The sequence below is a fragment of the Sebastes fasciatus genome, chromosome 6 (assembly GCF_043250625.1).
Source record: "Sebastes fasciatus isolate fSebFas1 chromosome 6, fSebFas1.pri, whole genome shotgun sequence".
In the NCBI taxonomy this organism is placed as follows: Eukaryota; Metazoa; Chordata; class Actinopteri; order Perciformes; family Sebastidae; genus Sebastes; species Sebastes fasciatus.
In genome coordinates, this window is record NC_133800.1 from 13,728,689 (window position 1) to 13,749,825 (window position 21,137).

General features: G+C 40.0%; 1 protein-coding gene across 1 annotated transcript; it reads right to left on the reverse strand.

Annotated features, from left to right (window-relative positions):
* Positions 1–4,916: 4,916 nt before the first annotated feature.
* On the reverse strand, positions 4,917–20,931 carry pggt1b (protein geranylgeranyltransferase type I, beta subunit). Its single transcript, XM_074637735.1, has 9 exons — positions 20,772–20,931; positions 19,036–19,154; positions 17,637–17,701; positions 16,368–16,519; positions 15,834–15,966; positions 13,521–13,566; positions 10,996–11,180; positions 10,123–10,231; positions 4,917–6,172 (listed from the first exon to the last, which is right to left on the reverse strand). Exons 1-9 carry the CDS (start codon positions 20,897–20,899, stop codon positions 6,006–6,008), a joined length of 1,104 nt encoding a protein of 367 aa, XP_074493836.1. The 5' UTR covers positions 20,900–20,931; the 3' UTR covers positions 4,917–6,005.
* Between the last annotated feature and the right edge of the window lie 206 nt (positions 20,932–21,137).

Sequence of the window (21,137 nt, forward strand, 5' to 3'; positions counted from 1 at the left end):
AACAAGCTGTTGCATAAGCACATACGTCAACCCGGAGGCCTGTGGATCATTAAAAATGAGTCATTCATATCACATGATGATGTAAAGGGTAAACACACCACAGTTCTCTCTGCAGTGGATGGCAGAGACTCTGAGTCATAAAAGTTAACCAAACCAAATTTTAGCCTCTCCTACTTGGTGGCAATATAAGGTTACATGTCTCGTAGGGCCGTCTGGTGCCACCCAGGTGTAAGTTGAACAGGGAATGATATAACCACACCCAAACTACAGCTGCAGCTGGCTGTCATGGGAGCATCTCCTGAGGGTTGTAATATGGGTTGGGCTGCATTCACAGTGGAAGAACAGACATTTCAAACCTTATTTTTCCTTTTTTTTTTTTTTTAAATTGCTTTCTTAACTTGAAAAATCCTAAAACGTATGATAAATGACTGCTAACCTCTACATACAGATTAGATATTTTAGTACCACTAAACCACATTTGTCTGGATCGTATTACCTCATCAGTGCCAACAGTGAGTTCTGTGACTGTGCTATGCAGCTCCCACATGGGACTCTATATGTGTGTTTGCATGTGTGTCCTCCCTCTGTATCTGGCACAACTCCCCTTCCCCCCATGCTTTTAATTATGTCTTAGTCACTGACCTAGCAAAGAACAGAAGTAAAAATAATCATCAGACTGCGTTACTCTAAAGCTCATCCATGTAGGATGAAAAATGAAAGGCAATTGAGGCAAACTAGGCAAAATGATGACCAGTTGTTGTGTTTGAAGTTAAAAATAGAGCATCGTCCCTTTTGAGTCATCCAACCACAGTCTACTGCAAAAGTAATCATACAACACCCTTATTTTCTTTTTCCTGAAGGAAAGACAAAGTGCTCCACCTTAGTCTACTAACATCTTAAATAGGCACAGGAAAGGAAAACGTACCTAAACCTGAAAGAAACACCATGTTTGACCCAGGACAGACATGTTAGAGACAGATGTAATATCTAGTAGAGGTAACTGTCTGCCTCTTTCTCTGAATGGTAAATAATGAATGTCTTAACAGGAACTGAAAACGAAGAGTTACAGTGGAACAGTATGGGGCCAAACGTAGATCCAGATCTTAAGAGGTCAACTAAGTAATGGGAATATTTTAAATTACTTTCTTCTTTTCGGCATGTTTGGATGCAAGATGCACATGTGTTGCAGAGCAAACTGAGATCCTAACAGATTGTCTCCGAATGGAGAATGCCATTAGTGGCCATGTTTTGGTCCAGCCATCACTTGTCAGCTATGACATTTTATAGGGATAATGATGGTCCCCAGGTGGTTGATAAGGAGGAGGATTTTTGGTCCCATTGTTTTATTTTTTTTAGCAGAATACCTAGAAAAAAAAAAAAGGTTAGATTTCAATAAATACATTGAAAGGCCATGGGCCAAAGAACAAGTGATTTGAGATGTGGATTTATATTTTGGTTTTGATTGTGAGGTTTCTTGCATGATTTTGGTGACCCCCATGACCTTTTGTTTAGCAACACCATCAGGCCACTAATTCCTCCTTTACCAACCCTCTGGTACATGACAGACTGTATATAAGAAGTGGACGTAGTCACCAGTTGGTTTGTGGTCTCCTGTTTTGATGCCTCGAGTTTGACATTTTGACCGTCGCCATCCAGAAGTGACATGAGAGGGTGGAGCTAAGTACAACACTGAATAAGATGTTTTGAGGCGACCAAAAATGTTAATATTAACTTTCATGAACCGAAAACAAGGGTTTAAGTTCTACGACAAAAACACAGACAACGCCGTGGTAGCGACCTGTCAATCACAAGTTAGTCACGCCCTAAAGCATACTCTGCTTTATGGTATATTTGACTCTAAATGGGATCATAATTTACTAAATGAACATCATGCTGTATTGAAGAAGACTTGAAACTAGTGATTGAGATCATAAACTCATGTTTACAATGTTTCTTATTGCAACCAGAGGAGTCGCCCCCTGCTGGCTATTAGAAAGAATGCAAGTTTAAGGCACTTCTCAGACCCGGAGGTTGCCCACTGGTTACATGACAAGTCATCACAAAAACGGTGTGATTTCTCATAAATTTGCTGTGAATTCTTTGTCCCTAGGTGATAAATCTTTTATTAATCTCTGTTTTTGGTGACTCCTAGAGCCACCATCCGGACACATTGTCCATTTATAACAAGATATTTGATATAACAAAAAACTAATTTGCTTTAGAGCAAGTGAATCCTCGTGATTTCCAGAGGCAAACCCGCTCTTAGCACCCCTTTCAGGACAAAATGTGAACTTTGCACATGACATTAGTGAATTGCTATGAAATCTTCGGAGCACATTCATGCTTTCCGGGGCCATAAAAAGACTTTAAGTCTCGACACCAAAAGCAATCCTGAGATCTCACACTGACACCAGAACAATTGTAAAATTTAGTACGTGTTTTTATTCACCATAAATACAGTAAGCACCGCCAAGCCAGAATCAACATCATTGCCCTCAAATTCAAAGCTGAAGGACTATAATACATCACATATCAACATTTGCATATCCAATCCCTCTAACCGTCTCACTGATGTAACTGTAAACATTTTTTTTTATCATCTTGAGCACTTGCACAATAGAAGTCACATATTTATAAACATTTACATATTTATCTACACTCGATCTCTCTACAAAGCATAGAAAAAATAAATTCCGTTACATTTATCGTTACATTATTTATTATTACATTATGTATATTAGTTGATAGAGCACGGGTTTCATGGCATTTTGGCAGCATCTCAAAAGACTTGCACATCTCAGGAAAATCCTAATGCAGTTTTCCACTGCAGCCATCTTAATAGCGCAAAGCCTCGGTCCCCTCTGTACATGCTGTGGGACTGAGAGCAGCGACTGCAGCATGATGTAGCAAAAAAGGAGATGCAATATAACAACTGCTGAGATGCAGTAAGTGGCAAATCATCATCCCCTTTGTTTAAGTTGAGTAAGCATTTATGAGTTCTGTCTCAATGAATTCCTCCCTCCTTCTGGAAATACATCATCGATCAGACATGAAGCGACAAGGTCAGATTCTGGTTAAACGACCTCTACCAGCTTATCTCTGATTCATTGGATAAGTGAACTCTACAAAAGATGGGAGGTGTAGGTGTTCCACTTCCTGAATGTTTTGCTAGGATTTTGGATACACCTTTCCTTCGTTCCCTCCAGAGAACAGTTGTATATTCAGTGCATTTCATGATAACAACAGCCAAGCTAAGCCCAATTTAAGCATGCTGTACATGTAGTGAAATCACAAAAAAGGAAGAAGAGAGCATTCAGAAAGCGGTGACCCAGAACAATGCTACGTGAGGCACATTTCAGAGTCATGTTTGAGAGTGTGGTCTCGCCATGTGACTTGGCCTATGTACACTAAAGGACCCAGCAAAGAGGCGTTGTAAAGTAGTAAAAGTCACTTTAGAAGATGCATGGGAGACGTGGTCGTTCCCGTTCAGTGCATGTTTGACTCTCAGATTTAGGACTAATTTACAAAATAGATTGGTACCAGAATATTATACGGAGAATAACTATCTAAATCTAATTTCATTAAGCTTTTATTATAATAGTATTTGTGTGTCTGAGGGCTCAAATCAGCAGCAGTAATGAAAGTCATAGCTGAACTTTCCCAAAGGTGAAATTATTAAAAATATTTTATGGTAACTAACAGAAAAATAAAATAAAATGGCAGGAGAGAAGTCAGCAAGAGGAACTGTAGCAAAGCCTTCCGTCTTATAGGCAAAACAGCAACATAAAACAACACAGCAATATAAGATGCAGTTGGCTAAAATGCAATTGTTGTGCACCAAAATAAGGCTATATAACACTGGGGGTTTGGTTGAGGTTTCAGAGAGGAGAGTCCAGCCTCCGACAGTTCACTTTTAATAATAGATGTGTCAAATTATTTATTTATTCACCTCTCCTCTCCTCTCCTCCGATCTGCTTTCCTCTGTCTGCCTGCTCTGCTTTCTAAGTCTGAAAAAAGAGGGCAACTTGGCGGGAAGGGAGACGAGGCCAAGTACAGCTTCATTTTAGATGGTGGAAGGAAATCCACAGAGGCGATATTATATTTTCATCGCCAGTCAGAGCTGGTGCTAAACATAGTGGACTTCCAGAGGTAACATGTTGGAGACAGGTCACTGTATTTCTGCAGTGTTGTTGTCTCCTCACTTGTCATCTCAGGGAGCAGGTGTTGGCTGTGACAGTGTCTTATAATGAACGGGTGTGGCTTCAGCAGGGGTAATGGAGGAACCTGTGAAACTGGAAATGTCCCTTACTGGATATCAGAGCATTAATGTGTCAAGAGGAACAGCTCAACTTCAGTTCACTATGTGTCACCATGTTCAAGGATCTTATTAGGATATAAAACTATAGCTCAGCTCAAGGGAAAGAAGGCGCAAAGGTTGCTTGTGTGAGCTGAGAGTGGCATTGTAGGACTCAAAGGGACGCGTTGTGTTGGATAACAGTTGTTTCCGTAACCTGACTCTCTTTGGCACATTCTGCTCATGTGCATTGTTCTTTGTTTTTGCCCTGTGTCTTTTCTGTTCTGAAAATAACATGTCAATAACAGCGCTGTTCAAAAGAATAAATTCCCCCAAGTTATGAAGCCACTGCCTCATCTTTCTTGTATTGATTTCAGGCTGACTAGTGCCTTACAGGGAGTGTGGATGCTGGTGAAGGAGGGTAGGTAACTGGGATCAGTTCAGGGTTCAGGAGTCAGAGGGATGTGCTGCTAAAATGGACAGTTACTACCTTAGGAAAGGGATTTTACCCTCGTTTTTAAAGGCCCAATCTATTTTTCTGTTAGCCTCTGGAAAAATGTAAACAATAAATTAAAAAATGTTGTGATCTGAAATAATAAAGCCTGGAGATAAACTATTTTTACTTTCTACGACTTTTTGATTTTTTTTCTTTAGTTATAGATTTGCCTGTTGGGGTGGTTGTTGGCTCTTAGCTGCCTTTTCTATGGATTTCTCCCCAGTGGTTCTATTATCATTTAAATCTCTCGTGACCACTGAACAAGGCCTGTAGTGGTGAAACTGCAGGGAGCTGAAGTGAGAAACATGGCTGGTATCACCTTTGGGACTGGAGAGCTCGAGGCTTTGAAGAGATTCAAGAGCAACGTGAGGATGGAGATGTTAGAGGGGCAGAGAGGCAAAACATATCATATAGGGAGCAGAGTGCCATGGGCTGTTTTTTGTCTGAGGATGTTAATCTTAAAGTGATTTTGTCTCAACAGTGTCCAAATTTCACCCCCAAAATTACCTCTGGGCTGATAGCGGTTTGTGAACAAAAATGAGGAACTTATTTGCTATATTTTTGTAATATACAGGGACATGTATCTAGTTGATTCACATAACATTACACCAGCCCACTCACTTTCAGCTACTGAAGCCACCAGTTACTGCAGAACCATTTAAAGACACAAATTAGCTGTTCCCTAAGCCGTCCTTGGGCTCTCAGTGAATAACGTTTACTTTGTTTCTTATATCCTTGTGAGGTGAGTCAGTTCATCCTTGGCTAGGAAGGTTAACAGCAGATTGTGGTTGTTGACTACAAAGCGGAGCAGGACGCTTCCAAAACTGCATCTAAAAAGTTTGCAAAATTGAGGCATCTGGAATTTCTTCGAGTCTCCAGTGACTCAAATTTTACTTTCTGGCACATAATTTCATCTCCACAAACCACAATGCACATTATTTACTAAAGTATAATAATAAAAAGGCAGCAAAAAAAAAGTGTGGCGTATATTGCTTAACAGAAAAGTCACCTTAGATGGACTTAAAATTAGCTCCCCGAAGTTACTACTGTGTAACTGGGGTCTTAAAAACCTTCCTGATTCCTGAGGCCTCTCAGATGAGCGGCCAAACGTCTTCAAGACAAACAGCAAAAGTCCAGCTGCCTCTGACTGACTACTGTTAGATGTTTCCCGGTTACTGAACCTGTTCAGAGGCAGAGCTGTGGATCATCCTGCTGTCAGTGCTGTCTGCTACAGCTGCCGGTGCTGTCCCTCCATGTCTGCTGCAGCTGCTGGACATGCTGAAAGGCTCTCTGGGTGATGTTAAGAGCTGGGTGGACCTTCCTCAGACTGGGCTCTCCGATCAGAGACAAACCGCACAGTCCTAAGTAGGCATGGAGAGGGTCTGGTGGACAGGAAATGCAGAGAGAGAGAGAGGGGAAGAAATGGGGAGCATAGCGAGTGAGGGATGAAAGAGTGAGAGAAAGGAGGGGAAAAGAGAGAAACTAGGTCAGAGATGGTAAACATGCATCATGGCAGAAGCACCTGCATGTGACAGGTCTGTAGACGTAATCAGAGCTAAGAAGACAATAATGTTTGTCACCTCACTTTCCATTACTGATACGGAATCAATACAAAACAACAACAACAACCTAATTACCCATAAAAACACCATTATGCAGAAGCATTGTTGTTTTTGTTGTACTGCTCCTTTAAGAAGACATAAATAATGCATAGAGTTGGCCCCATGGACCTTTACCTCCTCTGGGACCAGTGTAAAAGCTGCACAAGCCAGTAAATGGACCAGTAAGTGAATAATAATGAAGTGACAGATGATTGGACACAGACATCAAAATCAATCAAAGCACCATTAGCTGCATCAATCAGGATTCATATGGATTCAAACTCAAGGTTTTACAGAAGAAGAAGAATGTCTGGATTTAATGAGGATATTTTTCAATTTAGGTTTTATATCATAAATTGTGATATGGGGTAATTGTATACAAAATGACACATGAAATAATTAAATTTAGGTTTTTAGTTACAGCTAGTTCAGAATAAGTAAATTGAACAACAGAAATTTGCAGAACATTAACAAGGTAAGACTACGATATCATTCCACTACAAGTCGTTTAACAATATTATTGAATTATTGCCCAGCAGTACTTCAGAGTAACGGACATTTATCTTGTGATTTTAATGAGAATACTAAGTCTTAAACAACGTGCAGATCTTCATTGGTATATGTACTATAATATAATATAACATGCAAATTTTAACCCTTTTTTTAGCCACTTGGGAGCAGCGGAAAACAAGTTGTGAATACAACATTGACATATCACCTTTTAAGTTGAAATGGTGAACTTGTTAGCAAACAGTTGCTTATTTACACAACCAGCAGTTACGGAGCAACATTGGCATTCATTTGGAGTTGTGTTTTTGGCTACCTGGCAAATGTAAGTCCAGTACACACAGTACTGGTACACTCTGTGCTAGTTGTTTTTGGTCTCCACCAACTCTTGAGAAAAATATCTGTCTCTAAATGCTCCACTATGTTCATCAGCTCGTCGCTAACTGAGTCCGTCTGCTGTTTGTTGCTGAGCAGGTAGTGTAAAGTGGGTTTTTAGAGCATTTTTGCTGAAAACAGCTGCCTCCTGCTGCACTTTGATTACGATAACTGTCTGTTGTTGAGGTTATAAAGGCGGAGATTCCCGGATACAGCAAGGCTTTCCTCTATGTTGCTTTGGCCGTTCTGTCAATTCTGTCAATTCCGTCAAGAAATGAGCTCCGCTGTGCTGTTCAGTTCAGTTGGCAGGGATTGCTTCAACAAAAGCTGTCGGCCAAAACAGGAGCAAGTTGTGTATGCGGCATCACATACTGTTAATCATATTACCTAATCGGAGAATGGATTTTCAGCATAGAAACCTTTCAAACTAATCAATACAGGACACTTTACAAAAGCAATAGCAACAGCAAATTCTTATGTTTTGATCTGTGGTCCATCACTTGTGCAATGAAAAGAGCTGTGGATCCGTTTCTTGGGCTCATAAGAACAGATGCTTCAGACTCTATCCAATCAATTTGGGTTGAAATTTTAACCACCCTGTTGCTACATAATACCAACTGTTCCTAACATGAAATATCAAAACTGATGTTGATGACCTGAATTCCTTCTTAAAGAACAACTGTGAACAGAACCAGGTTGTGTGAAATGTTCAAAGTACATCTGTTTATATTTGGTCCAGATCTGCTTGACAATTACACAGCACCACCTTCTTTTGTTCTACGTTATTGTTACCATCCTATCTTCCCAGACCAGATCCTATACATCAGTAGCGGTGCACAATAACTTCTCTGTTCAAGTACATTCAAGTCCAATGCTATCTGTACCCATGCTGCAAAAGAGTCCCTTTTATTTCCTAAAACCCTCTTTTGTCCAGTAATATTTATGAGGCTTTTGTCAATACAGCTTCTGTTTTGCGTCATTGTTTCTTCCAGCCTATCTTCCCCGCCTTGTTCCTGTAATGTGAGGAGGAGCTTGATCTCCTATATCCTCTGGCTACCTATGAACAATCGCCTCATCAATTACGCATCACAAGGGCGGGTAAGAACACAAGAACACATACACAAGCATGTGCACCATTGAAGTTTAAGATTACAAGAGCTTTTCCATTGATCTCAAGTAAAACTGCCAACCACAACTCCACCCTGACCTCTCTGCACCTGTGCAGGGCCGAGTACAAACTGTTCAGCCCAAAGAGAGGAAAGAAAAGAAATTGAAACTGCTTAGTTCCAACATCGTTTTGTCCTTGATGAGATATCTTTGAAGCTATTTGAAAAATAAACAGCAACAATAAGTTGAACAGCAACCTCTACATAGTCTAATTGTGTTTCCACCTCATGGATATTAAACATGCCATTCAACCCCACCAATGTACTCTACTCCTGTTGCCCTTATAGCTGTATAAGCACATGGGATTTGTGTAATTACCTCCGCCAAGACCAAAGGCCTAAGAAGGAGGTTATGTTTTCACCAGCGTTCGTTTGTTGGTTTGTCCGTTTGGAGGATTACTCCAAAAGTCTCGAATGAATTTGATTGAATGACATTTTTTGGAGGGGTGGGGTGTGGCACAATGAACAATCCATTAGATTTTGGTGGCGATCCGGATCAAGGTCCGGATTCAGGAATTTTTTTGAGCATTACGATCAGTCAAAACATTAAGACCTCTGGGTATAACACATGCGCAGTGAAACTGATGACGCGTTGATGACGCATGACCCCACCTTCTTCCTTCAGAGAGAGAGAGACAGAGAGAGACCGGGGTGTGGGGGGGAACAACTGTAGAATCTGCATTTTTTTCACATTAAACTCTGTGAAATGACAGTTGAGTTCGACCAAAGCACACTTGGTGATTGTTGGAAAGAGTAACGACGACGGTTTAGGTGAGTTTTATTTTGTTTCTGTCCAGTTTGAATGAAGTGTTTTACGATGCTCCGCTACATACAGCTGATCTAAACATAAACAAAAATACACGTGGATGACGGCGCAAGCTGAACGGAGAGGGTCTGCGCTCTCCGAGTGCCATTCTGGTTCTTACTTTGACAGAAATCCCCCTACAGATACAAAAACATTAACATTGACAAAAGATCCATATAAACAATAAGGGTGGGGGAAAAAATACAGCATAGTATCTTTTGCGTTGGCAATATTGTATTAATACACGGACGTCAAGTATCGATCTTTTATTATACAAACTATTAACCTCTTAATAATCCGACGGACCGCCAGCGGGACCGGCCGCTATTCTGTCTTTTAGAGGTTGTAGCGGGCTCAGTCTTAAAGCTAGAGTGAAGATACTGGTATCATATAAAACTACAAAACCCAAGGAATTGATTGGTATGAACGATGCCATGTTACGTTAGTCGGGAAGAACGCCAAGTAATTCTCTAAAGTTACACTACATTTTGACGAGGAAAAACAGGCAAGGCCATTTTCAAAGGGGTCCCTTGACCTCTCACCTCAAGATATGTGAATGAAAACTCTAAGATGAACTGAGTGAAAACTGTACCTCATTACATAAACCAGATGTTGACAAACTGCATAATTTGCAGTTGGAAAAAGGTAATAAATGTTTTTGCAATACTCACAAAATGTTTAAAATCAAATTAAGATTGTATCGTGATATTATCGTATCGTGCGGCCTCTGGTGATTCTTACCACTAATAAACAACCATGACAGTATTATGCAATTGGCTTTCCTCTAGTGTCTTTATATTTGCACTCTATCTAGTGACTGTGAGCGTCTATTGCAAGATGTTCCTGTAATAGCCACCTCTGCAAGTCAAATCATTTACCTGGATGGCTGTCCGGCCACTTGGCGAATCCCCCCACCAACCGATCCTGCGTGGACAGGATGAAGCTCCTGTTCTTGTCAAAGTTCGTATACTGGAAAACATCTAACAGCTGGGAAAGAGGGGCGGTGGGGGAAGGGTGTGAGAGAAGAAGAGGGGAAGGAGAGAGAAGGTTTACCATGACATTTGGGAGCAAACACAAAAACTAAACAACTATAAATCACAGAGTTGTTCATTACTTTTCTTAATCATCATGTTTAGAGAGTGAGATAATGCTTGTATCATTGCATTCAATTTCACACAAGGTGAGTTACTGCATTCTCCATCTATACAGATACTAGTGGAGGAAACATCAAGCCTTAATGTTTGCCATAGTGCACTTTTGCCATATACAAATATTTTGTTTGTGCGTGCGTATTTGTCCCCCTGGCACAGTTTTGACCCAGAAATTCACAGTTTCCCTGCATCGTGTTTGTTTATGTGTGCGTGTGTGTGTGGTTGTATCGCTGGCTTACTCATAGCTAGTTGCAGTTTAGCTCACAGTTTTCTGGACCATGTGTGTGCATGTATGTACCTCTGGCATAGTTATGACCCACATGCTGAAAGGTTTGCTCACAAGTTCTTTTTAGGTTGTGTGAGTGCGTGGCGGTGTGGGTGTGGGGGGGGATTAACCCAGTTGTTTCAACAGTGCAAGTTTATACAGTGCCATTTAAAAAATGCCCCATGTTATTTAGTGCATGCCGGTACACTTTCCAAAACTACTCTCTCATGAGAAAATGGTGCAAAAGTGCAGAAAATCTGAGGCAAAATACACTAAACATGTCAATGCATGCAGGAGTCTGTATGTGAATACGTGTCTGTTACACCGGTCTGTACCTCTAGCGTAGCTCCCACCCAAAAGGAGTAGCATGTGTCTACAGGTTTGTTGGGGCGCCCGTGGAAGCCGCTCTGCTGCCTCATGATGCACCAGCGCCGGATCCTGTCAAGCTCTCGCTGACTCAGCGCCTCCTCTAGTCGACCCATTAGACACAGAGAGGCTATGGCGCAGTACGTCCAGCCGCCTGGAAAAAGGGAGGTGCATGTCACATACACAGTGGATGACGACAACTCATGACACAAATGAATTCAATTAATAGAGACTAATGATTTTTTGACAATGTATTAAAATTAAAAAGTGGTTTCAATGGTTCATCCCGACATGTTTTGATGACAGACAACTAGATGATTACAGGGCGCTGCAGTAAAAACGGAGGGTGTGTCTGCATGTGGGCTCTTTTACTGCCAAATATTTGATAGCATGCAGCTACTCTTACTTCACACCTTTCCTTTGAAGCTATCACAATGTGGCGATACCTTGTGTTTCGTATGAATATAAAGAAATTAGGGCGGTCAATCGATTAAATATTTAATCACAATTAATCGCATGATTGTCCATAGTTAATCACAATTAATTGCACGTTTTTATGTATTCAAAATGTAGCTTAAAGGGAGATTTGTCAAATATTTAATAATCTTAGCAACATAGGATGGGGGAAATATGCTGCTTTATGCAAATGTATATATATTTTTATTATTGGAAATCAATTAACAACACAAAACAAGACAAATATTGTCCAGAAACCCTCACAGGTACTGCGTTTAGCATTAAAAATATGCTCAAATCATAACATGGCACACTCAAGCCCTACAGGCAACAACAGCTGTCAGTGTGTCAGTGTGCTGACTTGCCTTTGACTTGCCTAAAATTGCATGTGATTATCATAAAGTGGGCACGTCTGTAAAGGAGAAACCATGATAGCTTTTCCTCGCCAAAATTAAGCATTTGAAGCGTTATTCAGCCTCCTTCTCCACAAGCTAGTATGACATGGCTGGTACCATTGGATTTCTTAGGTTCTAGTTCCACATGATACTAGTATCTTCACTCTGAGCCCGCTACAACCTTAAAAAGTGAGCTAGTGAGGAAAATGGCTGTTATGGCTGCTTTTTTTTTATACTTTCCTGCACAATAATTGAAAACTTGCAACTGAAATTGAATGCAGTGTCTCTACAGCTCATACAAACATGAGTGTGTTCATCGATTGATGACAGGCTGTTATCAGTACAGCCACTAACCCAGGCAGCAGATCTCCATCACCCTCTACAACCCAACTGTCAGCTGCTTTCATTATCACCATGCCTTTAACTCATCCATAAACATCACCACCATCCCTGGCTGCTTATCTGTGTTTGTGTGATGGAGAGAAACAAAGAAAAGGTAAGGGTGAAGTGTGTGGGGTCAGGGGTGTAAATCTGCCAAACAAACGTGTCTAGCTCACTATCTGCTGGAGGCACAGGAAACTCGGGGGCGGGGGGGATGAATATAAATCTGAATCAAACACAACTGTGGGAAATCCAAAACAGTAGGTTGGGACAAATATTCACACCTGAAGGCAACTATTTCATGGGCCACAGTGCGTTATTCATGGAAACCAACAATTGGGAATTTTTCCAAGTGCATTTAAGGGAAAAAAAGAAGTCTTTGGAAAACGAGAGTGCATAGCCTAAAGATGAAGAAAATCCTGGAAAAGGAGGAGGCAGTGAGATAAAAGCCAACCACACTGAATACATACACATGGAGAAAGCTGATTTATTTCCCTGGCACCCTAGTGTCTGTAATACCATGTTTCCCATATTGAACTGCACAGAAACACAATAATCTACAAAAACAGTGCAAATTTTAAGTCTGTGCAATTTCAAAGTGCACAGTGCGGGAGGTCTTGAACAAACACACACTTCAAGGGTGGATGGGTAATGAGCATCTACTGTATGTCTCTACTGATGTGTAATCAGCACTGAGAGAGTTGGCAGGTTTGCAGAAGAGAGCGGAGTCTCAATGAAGACTGCAATCATAGAAGTTTAATTTATCACAAGGAGGGAAACTACACAGATGCTCTAGGATCTGCTCTTTAAAACTGTTTTATTTCTGTTGATTTATTTCATGCAGGCTGTCACAAAGTTGACAGGAGATGCTACCTAGGATAGCAGTCTAGCTAAAGCCTAGGATGAAGGCTTTTGTGTCAGAATAATAATGTTTAATTTGAGTGTGTGTGTGTGGGGGGGGATTAATGAGGACAATGTATCTACAGCGATGGATTTTAATGGCTAATCCTTTAAACCAGTTACTCCCATCAGCCACTTTCATGCCCTTGACTACAACACCGCCAACGCACCCATAACATTTGATCTGATATGAACCTTGATGATATTCATAAATCAGACGTTTAGATCTGAGCTACGTAGTGTGTACATTTGTACTCTTCTTCTCCGACTTACCAGACGACTCCCTGGTGTGCATACAGCTTTCAAACTCACATTTTTGACATCTGTAACCACTGTATAAACCATTACAAGATAATGCTCACCATGTGACTCTCTCCCGGCTCCCTGGCCAAACCCATTGTCGTACGACTGTGTGGAGGACAAAGAAGAGCCATTTAATTACAAGCAATATTTCATCAGTCATGAAAGGCTAATGTGAGCGTGGAAAGAGATTAGTGTCAGAACTGCATGCATTTATTCCATGTATTTATTCATACTGAACCTCTCTTTTAAAAGCATACAAATAAAATTGTGAGGCATAGTTTAAAACTGAATTTTAAGATGTCCACACAAACAAACAAAAACGTGCCTTCCCAGCTGTTTTAACAGAGCTGCTCAAAAGTGATGTGTCATTCTCAAACTGAGTCTTGAGGCTTTGTTCAAAATGTACCTTAAAGGGAGATTTGTCATGTATTACTCTTATCAACATGGGAGTGGGCAAATATGCTGCTGTATGCAAATGTACGTATATATTTATTTTTGGAAATCAATTAACACAAAACAATGACAAATATTGTCCAGAAACTCTCACAGGTACTGCATTTAGCATAAAAAAATATGCTCAAGTCATAACTTGACAAACTCAAGCCCAGAAGGCAACAACAGCTGTCAGTGTGTCAGTGTGCTGACTTGACTATAACTTGCCCAAAACTGCATGTGATTATCATAAAGTGGGCATGTCTGTAAAGGGGAGACTTGTGGGTACCTATAGAACCCATTTTCAGGTCAATGGACCCCTTTGAAAATAGCCATGACAGTTTTCCTCGCCAAAATTTAGCAAGTTCAGAGCGTTAACCTCCTTTGTGTCAGGCTAGTATGACATGGTTGGTACCAATGGATTTCTTAGGTTTTTATAGGTTCATATGATACCAGTAATTTCTTCTAGCTTTAAAACTGAGCCCGGTACAACCTCTGGAAGATCTATTTTGTTAATGCGTTAAAGAAATTAGTGACGTTAAAATGAATTTGCGTTGATGCGTTATTATCACGTTAACTTTGACAGCCCTAATCACAATACATAGTATGTCAAATGCAGTATGCAAGCCAGCATGCTTTTCTGGCTATTCTGACCCACAATCCTCTGTACAGCGGATATATGAGCAAGAGGGTCAAAGTTCAAGGCGCAATGTTTTGATGAAGTAGTATGTCCCAATTGTATGCATACTACATGCAACAGTACGTACTTTGTAAGAGCAGCTGCAGTACGTACTAAAAGATATAAGAAAAAGTGATTTGGAACGTATCTCAACTTTTTTTAATGCAACAGAGCAGCTCAAAATGAGCACGCTCCATGACCTTGTTTTGGGACGACACATGAGGACCTGGTTATTTCTCTTCATAGAAAGAAAAGGAATAAGGTTTCATCAACCTGCAAAACTTGATCACTTGCTTTAACCCAACCGTATGTTCCCTGAAACTGTGACAAGTTTCAAAGCAATAGTACAACAACAGATGGCAGTCACTTAGGAAAAACTAACAAGGTTGAGTTCTTGTATGTCTGTGTGTCTGATCATAACAATAAGGTTGGAAAATGGAAACCTGGCGCCGTCCAAATGTAAGTGAAACTTCAGTGTGGCTGGTAACTTGTCTACTCTCCTGGGATTTTCAACACAAAACCAGCTATCATCTGGTGGTTTCTGTATACTCAATCACCAACGAGTAACTTGCATTGCCTAAGATATTTTGGAATCCACCCACCAGTATGTGGCAAGTGTATAAATATACTTTTCAGACATGAATCACAGTTATCTGTTAACTAATAAACGGAGCTTTCCCTCCCTCTCTCTCCTGCCTGTGTGAGAGAGAGAAATACAGAGTCATACACACCCTGCCCACAATAGAGAAACTATGTAATGAAACACTGTTAAATGTCTCCAACTTAAAATAGGCTGAAGTTTAGAGGTGAATTGGACCATCTCTATGCTCTGGGGACTTGAGTTGTACACGAGACTGAGATGACACTGGGGCATGAAGACAATACCTCACACAGTCTGCATTGATGTCAAACTCACGTCTGATGGAAAAACAACTGAGGCTAAAGTAAGGGTTGAGTTACACATCAGTCAACAATCTGACAAACATATCACTCAAGTGCCACATCATAAAATTGAAACAGGTTTTTCTCCTGGTGAGGTGGAAAAACCTCTGCTGCAGCTTTAAGACCATGATGCAGACACACATTTATTATAAATGAAGTATTTCTAGGCAGAGTGCCACCTACAGAATGTGGGTGGCCTTTTATCTCCATTCAAGTGGAGAGGCACTGCTTTGAATGGTGCAGAACAGAGGTTGTACCAAAAACGTCCTATTCTCCCTACAGTTTAATGCCTCATTCTACGGTTTAGACATCTACTCACCAAACTTCCTCTGATGTACTCAATGGCCTTTTGGATGTCCATGCCTGACCAGTCATCCAGCATATAACAGATACTAGCTGCACAGTAGATAAACCGTATATCATTTTCACTTCCTTCTGGCACTGCGTAGAAACTGGAAGCAAGGAGACACACAGACACAAGAAGCAACAAAGACAAGAGAGTTACACACACAGTTGAAAATGCTCAGAATTTGTAGCATTTAAGTCAAATCATATCATAAAATAAAGCCTGTCAGCTGAAATGGCTAACGGGTTAACTCAGATATATTTATGTCTGAAGATAGTGTTATCTGCCAGACATGATATACACGATGTGTGTGTGTCTGAGTGTTTGTGTGTGTGTGTGTGTCTGTGTGTGTGGACAAAACGGGAGTCTATGTCAGTCCGCATTAAGACCGCTAGTGTTCATATGACCTCAGGTACATTTGAGTCAGAGTTAAAGTGCCAGCGTAGATCAGAGTGTAAAGTGTGCAAATTTGTGTGTGTGTGTGGGTGAGTATATTTGTTCACTAACCTGCCGTCCTCCAGCTGCAGTGCTCTGAGACCAGCCAGACAGGCCTGTTTGTTCACACGGCTCAGGTCGTCTCCCAGTATTAACAGCGAGCACAGCCCGGTGTAGGTCATGGCTACGTGGCCGCTGTCATATGGATGGAGCACACCTGGACCCTGAAGAAATATATCAAAATGAGATATTATTCATACAACTTATTAAAAGAAACACCTGGTGGGGAAAAAAAGCAGTTTAAAAACAATGACAAGACCAGACAGATCAAGTATTTAGCTCTCTACAGACAGCTAGAATAGACCTTTTTGGGGAAATGACTTGGGTTGGCAATGCCATTATATCCACAACTATGTCTCTGTGGGGATAGATAAGTAATGCCAAATGTGACAAACACATCTATTACAATAACTGGTAATATTACATCTGCTGAGATGATTCTAATAAAACAGGAAATGGCCCAGACCCCCTGATGTGAAAGAACAGATTGGTAAAATAATGACTACGTTTACGTGCACAAAATATTCAGTTTTTTGCCCTTATTCCAAAAAAGACAATATTCCTACTAAGCTGTTTACATGGCTAATGAAAATTAATATTAGACTAATATTCCCGTTTACATGCAGCTGTCAAAATAGGATTCTTTAAAAGGTCACTGTTGCTGTATCTGCGCATATCCAAAAACCGGTTGATATCCAAGTCTTTCAAAATGTTTAGGCGTGTTTCTCCTTCTGTCCAGTAAATGTGGGCTTTTCTTTTGGACATGCATCTCTACCCCAGCCTTGCAAACTGTTGGATGGATAGTTGGTTTGTATACAATGCACAGAGTTGGCCGTAAACAGGCAAGAGCCTTTGTGTCACAAGCTGTGGTAAAAACCCAAAGTGAGACGCATATTTGAATGTGCAGTATTCATGTCCAAAGAATGCTCCTAAAACCCAAATAATATTGTCATATCCTACGTGTTTTAATTGGAAAATGCTCCATTCAGAATAAGGCCTAATTCGGAATATCCAAATGAAATATACTGTTTACATGGCCCGTATCAAATTCGAAATATTGTCATATTCTGAATAATAGTAGAATATTAGTGTGCATGTAAACAATGATTGAAATGGCTTAAACATTTTGAGAGGGATTAATGATTAATGCAAATTGGAAAATAGAGAAACGTGATCACAGCAGTGAATAGGTTTACCCAAAATATATCTTTAGACTAATACAAAGGGGGGGGGTGGTAAACTTGGGATCAGGTCTAAAAACAGTGTGTGGTAAGGCAGTACCTTAGTGCTGTAAGGAATTCCAATATGTGACGATCCTCGAAAGCCACAACGACTAAGGTTAGCTTCTGGAAGAGAATAACAGGAGAAGAGAAGGTAGAGATGTTAGACAGGAATATGAACTGGTTAACATCAAGAGAAACTGGAACAAGAAAGCCCTACTCTGTTTTACTGTCTCACAAACTAGGTCTCACTCTGTCTGTATTGACCTTCTGCAAGGTGCTGCAAAGATGCTCAGCTGGTTAAAAAAGTGTACTGCTGCCATCTACTGGCCATTATAGAAACATTAGTTACGGCAGAACCCAATTAACAAAATGTCATCATACTGCAAAGAGTGAACAAATATGCTACACTCAGTTTCAACATATGTCAACCTAACTACTCTTAGAACAATGTTTTTGAATGTTGGACACATCATATCCCTATTTCTGATTGAAATGGATTACAATACATTGATCATGTTGCACTACATGATCAGAAGTGCAATGCTCACTTATTCTTGAATTTGTATTCAAGACAGAAAATGTCTACAATATTTGTGTATTTTTAGCATTCTAATGTCGAAAACAAAACTGCTAACTCAATTTTGAAAATGGTACCTACAACAACATCAGGGACAGAAGTGACACATTAGGAAATCTCAAGTGCCTCCCAAGCTGTATTTTCACCTAATAACAGAAAACCAGGCAAGACACCAAACATATGGCAGCAGCAAAAATGAGACCAATCAAGCGTGGCTATCCCGACATGGTTTCTGTTGGTGTCTTGAATAATGAACAAACTGGGCATCTAAACAGATGGCACAAAGCGGCTTGAAAACAAGTCATTAAATATTTAGAGACAAACATTTCCTGATGAACAGGGGTACGGTTGGAACAGGAGAGGTGAGGAGGACCTGTGGAGGCCAAAATCTGTTTCAAAATCCAAAAAGTGTGAAAATATTTCACATACTTTGAAGTTTGAAAGCTCTGAAGTTTTCCCTCTCTCCCACCCTGATGAAACCATTAGACCCTTACATACACACATTCCATAACATTAAGAGAATAATTTACCTCAGATATTTCAGGAAGTATTTACGCTTCTGTCGTTTCCACACGAAACTCCTTGAAGTTTTTTTTTTTTATGTGCACATTCACACACCACCATCCACCTCACTAAAGCTCCCTGCCCTGGAAATTATGAAACCGTGAGTACATTCCAAATCACATGAAGCCCTGTGTGTGTGTCAGAGGTGATTACGCTCCATTCAACTTACTCATGATGTTATTAGTTGCTTTGACAGCAACCTTTTGATTTGCTGCTTCATGTGAACCTTTGTTATGTATGTTCTTATTGACAATGTATACTTATACTGCAAACCTTTTTTATGATTAACTAAAAAGTGAGAAGATATGAGACTTACGGTCCTCTGTGGGCAGAACCTGTAGCGAGTAGATCCACTCAATCATGGTATTCCTATCAATCACATCCAGAGCATCCAGCACATCGAGACCAGACAGGGCAAAAAATATGATCGTTAACCTGGAAAGAGGGCAGAGGGCAATCTTATTAATGAATCATTTAATATTGATGGACAGAAGGAGCCACATATGCAAGCTACAAGAATGAATGCATGGTCAGTGCTGGGCATCAAATCAGAGTGTGTCACTTTACATTACTGGGTGATAAAACCAAACTCAAAAGAATATATTAAAAAATAGCCTGATTGGCTAACAATTAACGTTGGTTGTTTAAGTTCAGCTTGTACTGCAGAGATATTTGTTAAGTTTACAAATGAAGAACCTAATATTGATGGACAGAAGGAGCCAAGCAACAAGATATGAATGAATGCATGGTCAGTGCTGTGCATCAAATCAGAGTGTGGCAGTGAACAGTCACATTACATTACTGGGTGATAAAACCAAACTCAAAACAATACATTAAAAAAAACAGCCTGATTGGCTAACAATTAAGATATTAATGTTGTTAAGTTCACAAATGAAGAACATGTCCAACTTAAACATTACATTTTCCTTTAAGTTCACTTTCAAATCAGCCTTACTCCTATGATAAAATCACCTATTAATGTTTACTCATGTAATATTGATGGACAGCAGGAGCCACACATATGCAAGCTGCAAGGATGAATGAATGGTCAGTGATGTGCATCAAATCAGTGTGGCAGTGAACAGTCACATTACTGGGGGATAAAACCAAACAATATATTAAGAAAATAGCCTGATTGGCTAACAATTAACGTTGTCTGTTAAAGTTCAGCTTGTACTGCAGAGATATTTGTTAAGTTTACAAATTAAGAACCTGTCCAACTTACACATTACATTTTCCTTTAAGTTCACTTTCAAATCAGCCTTACTACTATGATAAAATCACCTATTAATGTTTACTCATTTAATATTGATGGACAGAAGGAGCCACATCTGCAAGCTACAAGAATGAATGAATGAATGCATGGTCAGTGCTGTGCATCAAATCAGAGAGTGGCAGTGAACAGTCACATCACATTACTGGGTGATAAAACCAAACTCAAAACAATAAATAAAAAAAACAGCCTGATTGGCTAACAATTAAGATATTAATGTTGTTAAGTTTACAAATGAAGAACCTGTTCAACTTACACATTACATTTTCCTTTAAGTTCACTTTCAAATTAGCCTTATTCCTATGCTAAAATCACCTATTAATGTTTACTCATTTAATATTGATGGACAGCAGGAGCCACACATATGAAAGCTGCAAGAATGAATGAATGGTCAGTGATGTGCATCAAATCAGAGAGTGGCAGTGAACAGTCACATCACATTACTGGGTTTTAAGAGCCTGATTGACTAACAATTAAGATATTATTCTTATTAAGTTTACAAATGAAGAACCTGTCTAACTTACATAATACATTTTCCTTTAAGTTCACTTTCAAATCACTTATTCCTCTGATAAAATCACCTCTCAATGTCCTCTAATTAGTCTAAAAGCCAACCTGTCATAACTTCACAACCACTGCTGCTGTTAGCAAGCTAAGCTAAGCTAAGTAGCATTAGCCTCCATTCAAAGCGGATGAGCCTCTGCTAGCTTGAATGCTAATCGAAGTTCTTCACTCAAACACAGAAACTAAAGCAACATGTGTTGTTCCAGTGAATGTACCTGGTTGTTTCCAGCGAGGCGTATCTCTCAGGTAATATCTGAAGTGTTCTCTGGAAGAACCGTACATGTCTATCTCTTAAAAAGTCTATTTGCTCAAATGCTTCAAACTGGCTCTCCTCTTCCGCCATCTTTGCATCCGCACCTATGAGGAATCTTTTCCGGTACGTTTGGTTTTCAAAATAAAAGCTCACACACTGCACATCAATGCACAGAGCAGGGGTAATTCAGAAGTTTTATATTCCTATTGAAGGCACAACCAGTACACATTATACAAATTGTATTGTTCCACAGAGATTGCATAAATATAGATCTGAGATCTCAAATATGTGTTTTAGATGTGGTATAGAGGAGGGCTCTTTTTTGCAT

Bases quoted from the DNA above. Each gene is read 5' to 3' on its own strand.
- pggt1b (XM_074637735.1), bottom strand. From the start codon at position 20,899: ATGGCGGAAGAGGAGAGCCAGTTTGAAGCATTTGAGCAAATAGACTTT. The intron at 15,967-16,367 runs GTTAGTGAACAA...CCTTGCTTCCAG, and splicing joins CTGCAGCTGGAGGACGGCAG to TTTCTACGCAGTGCCAGAAG. The intron at 6,173-10,122 runs GTAAATGATTTG...CCTGTCCACCAG, and splicing joins GTGGCCGGACAGCCATCCAG to ACCCTCTCCATGCCTACTTA.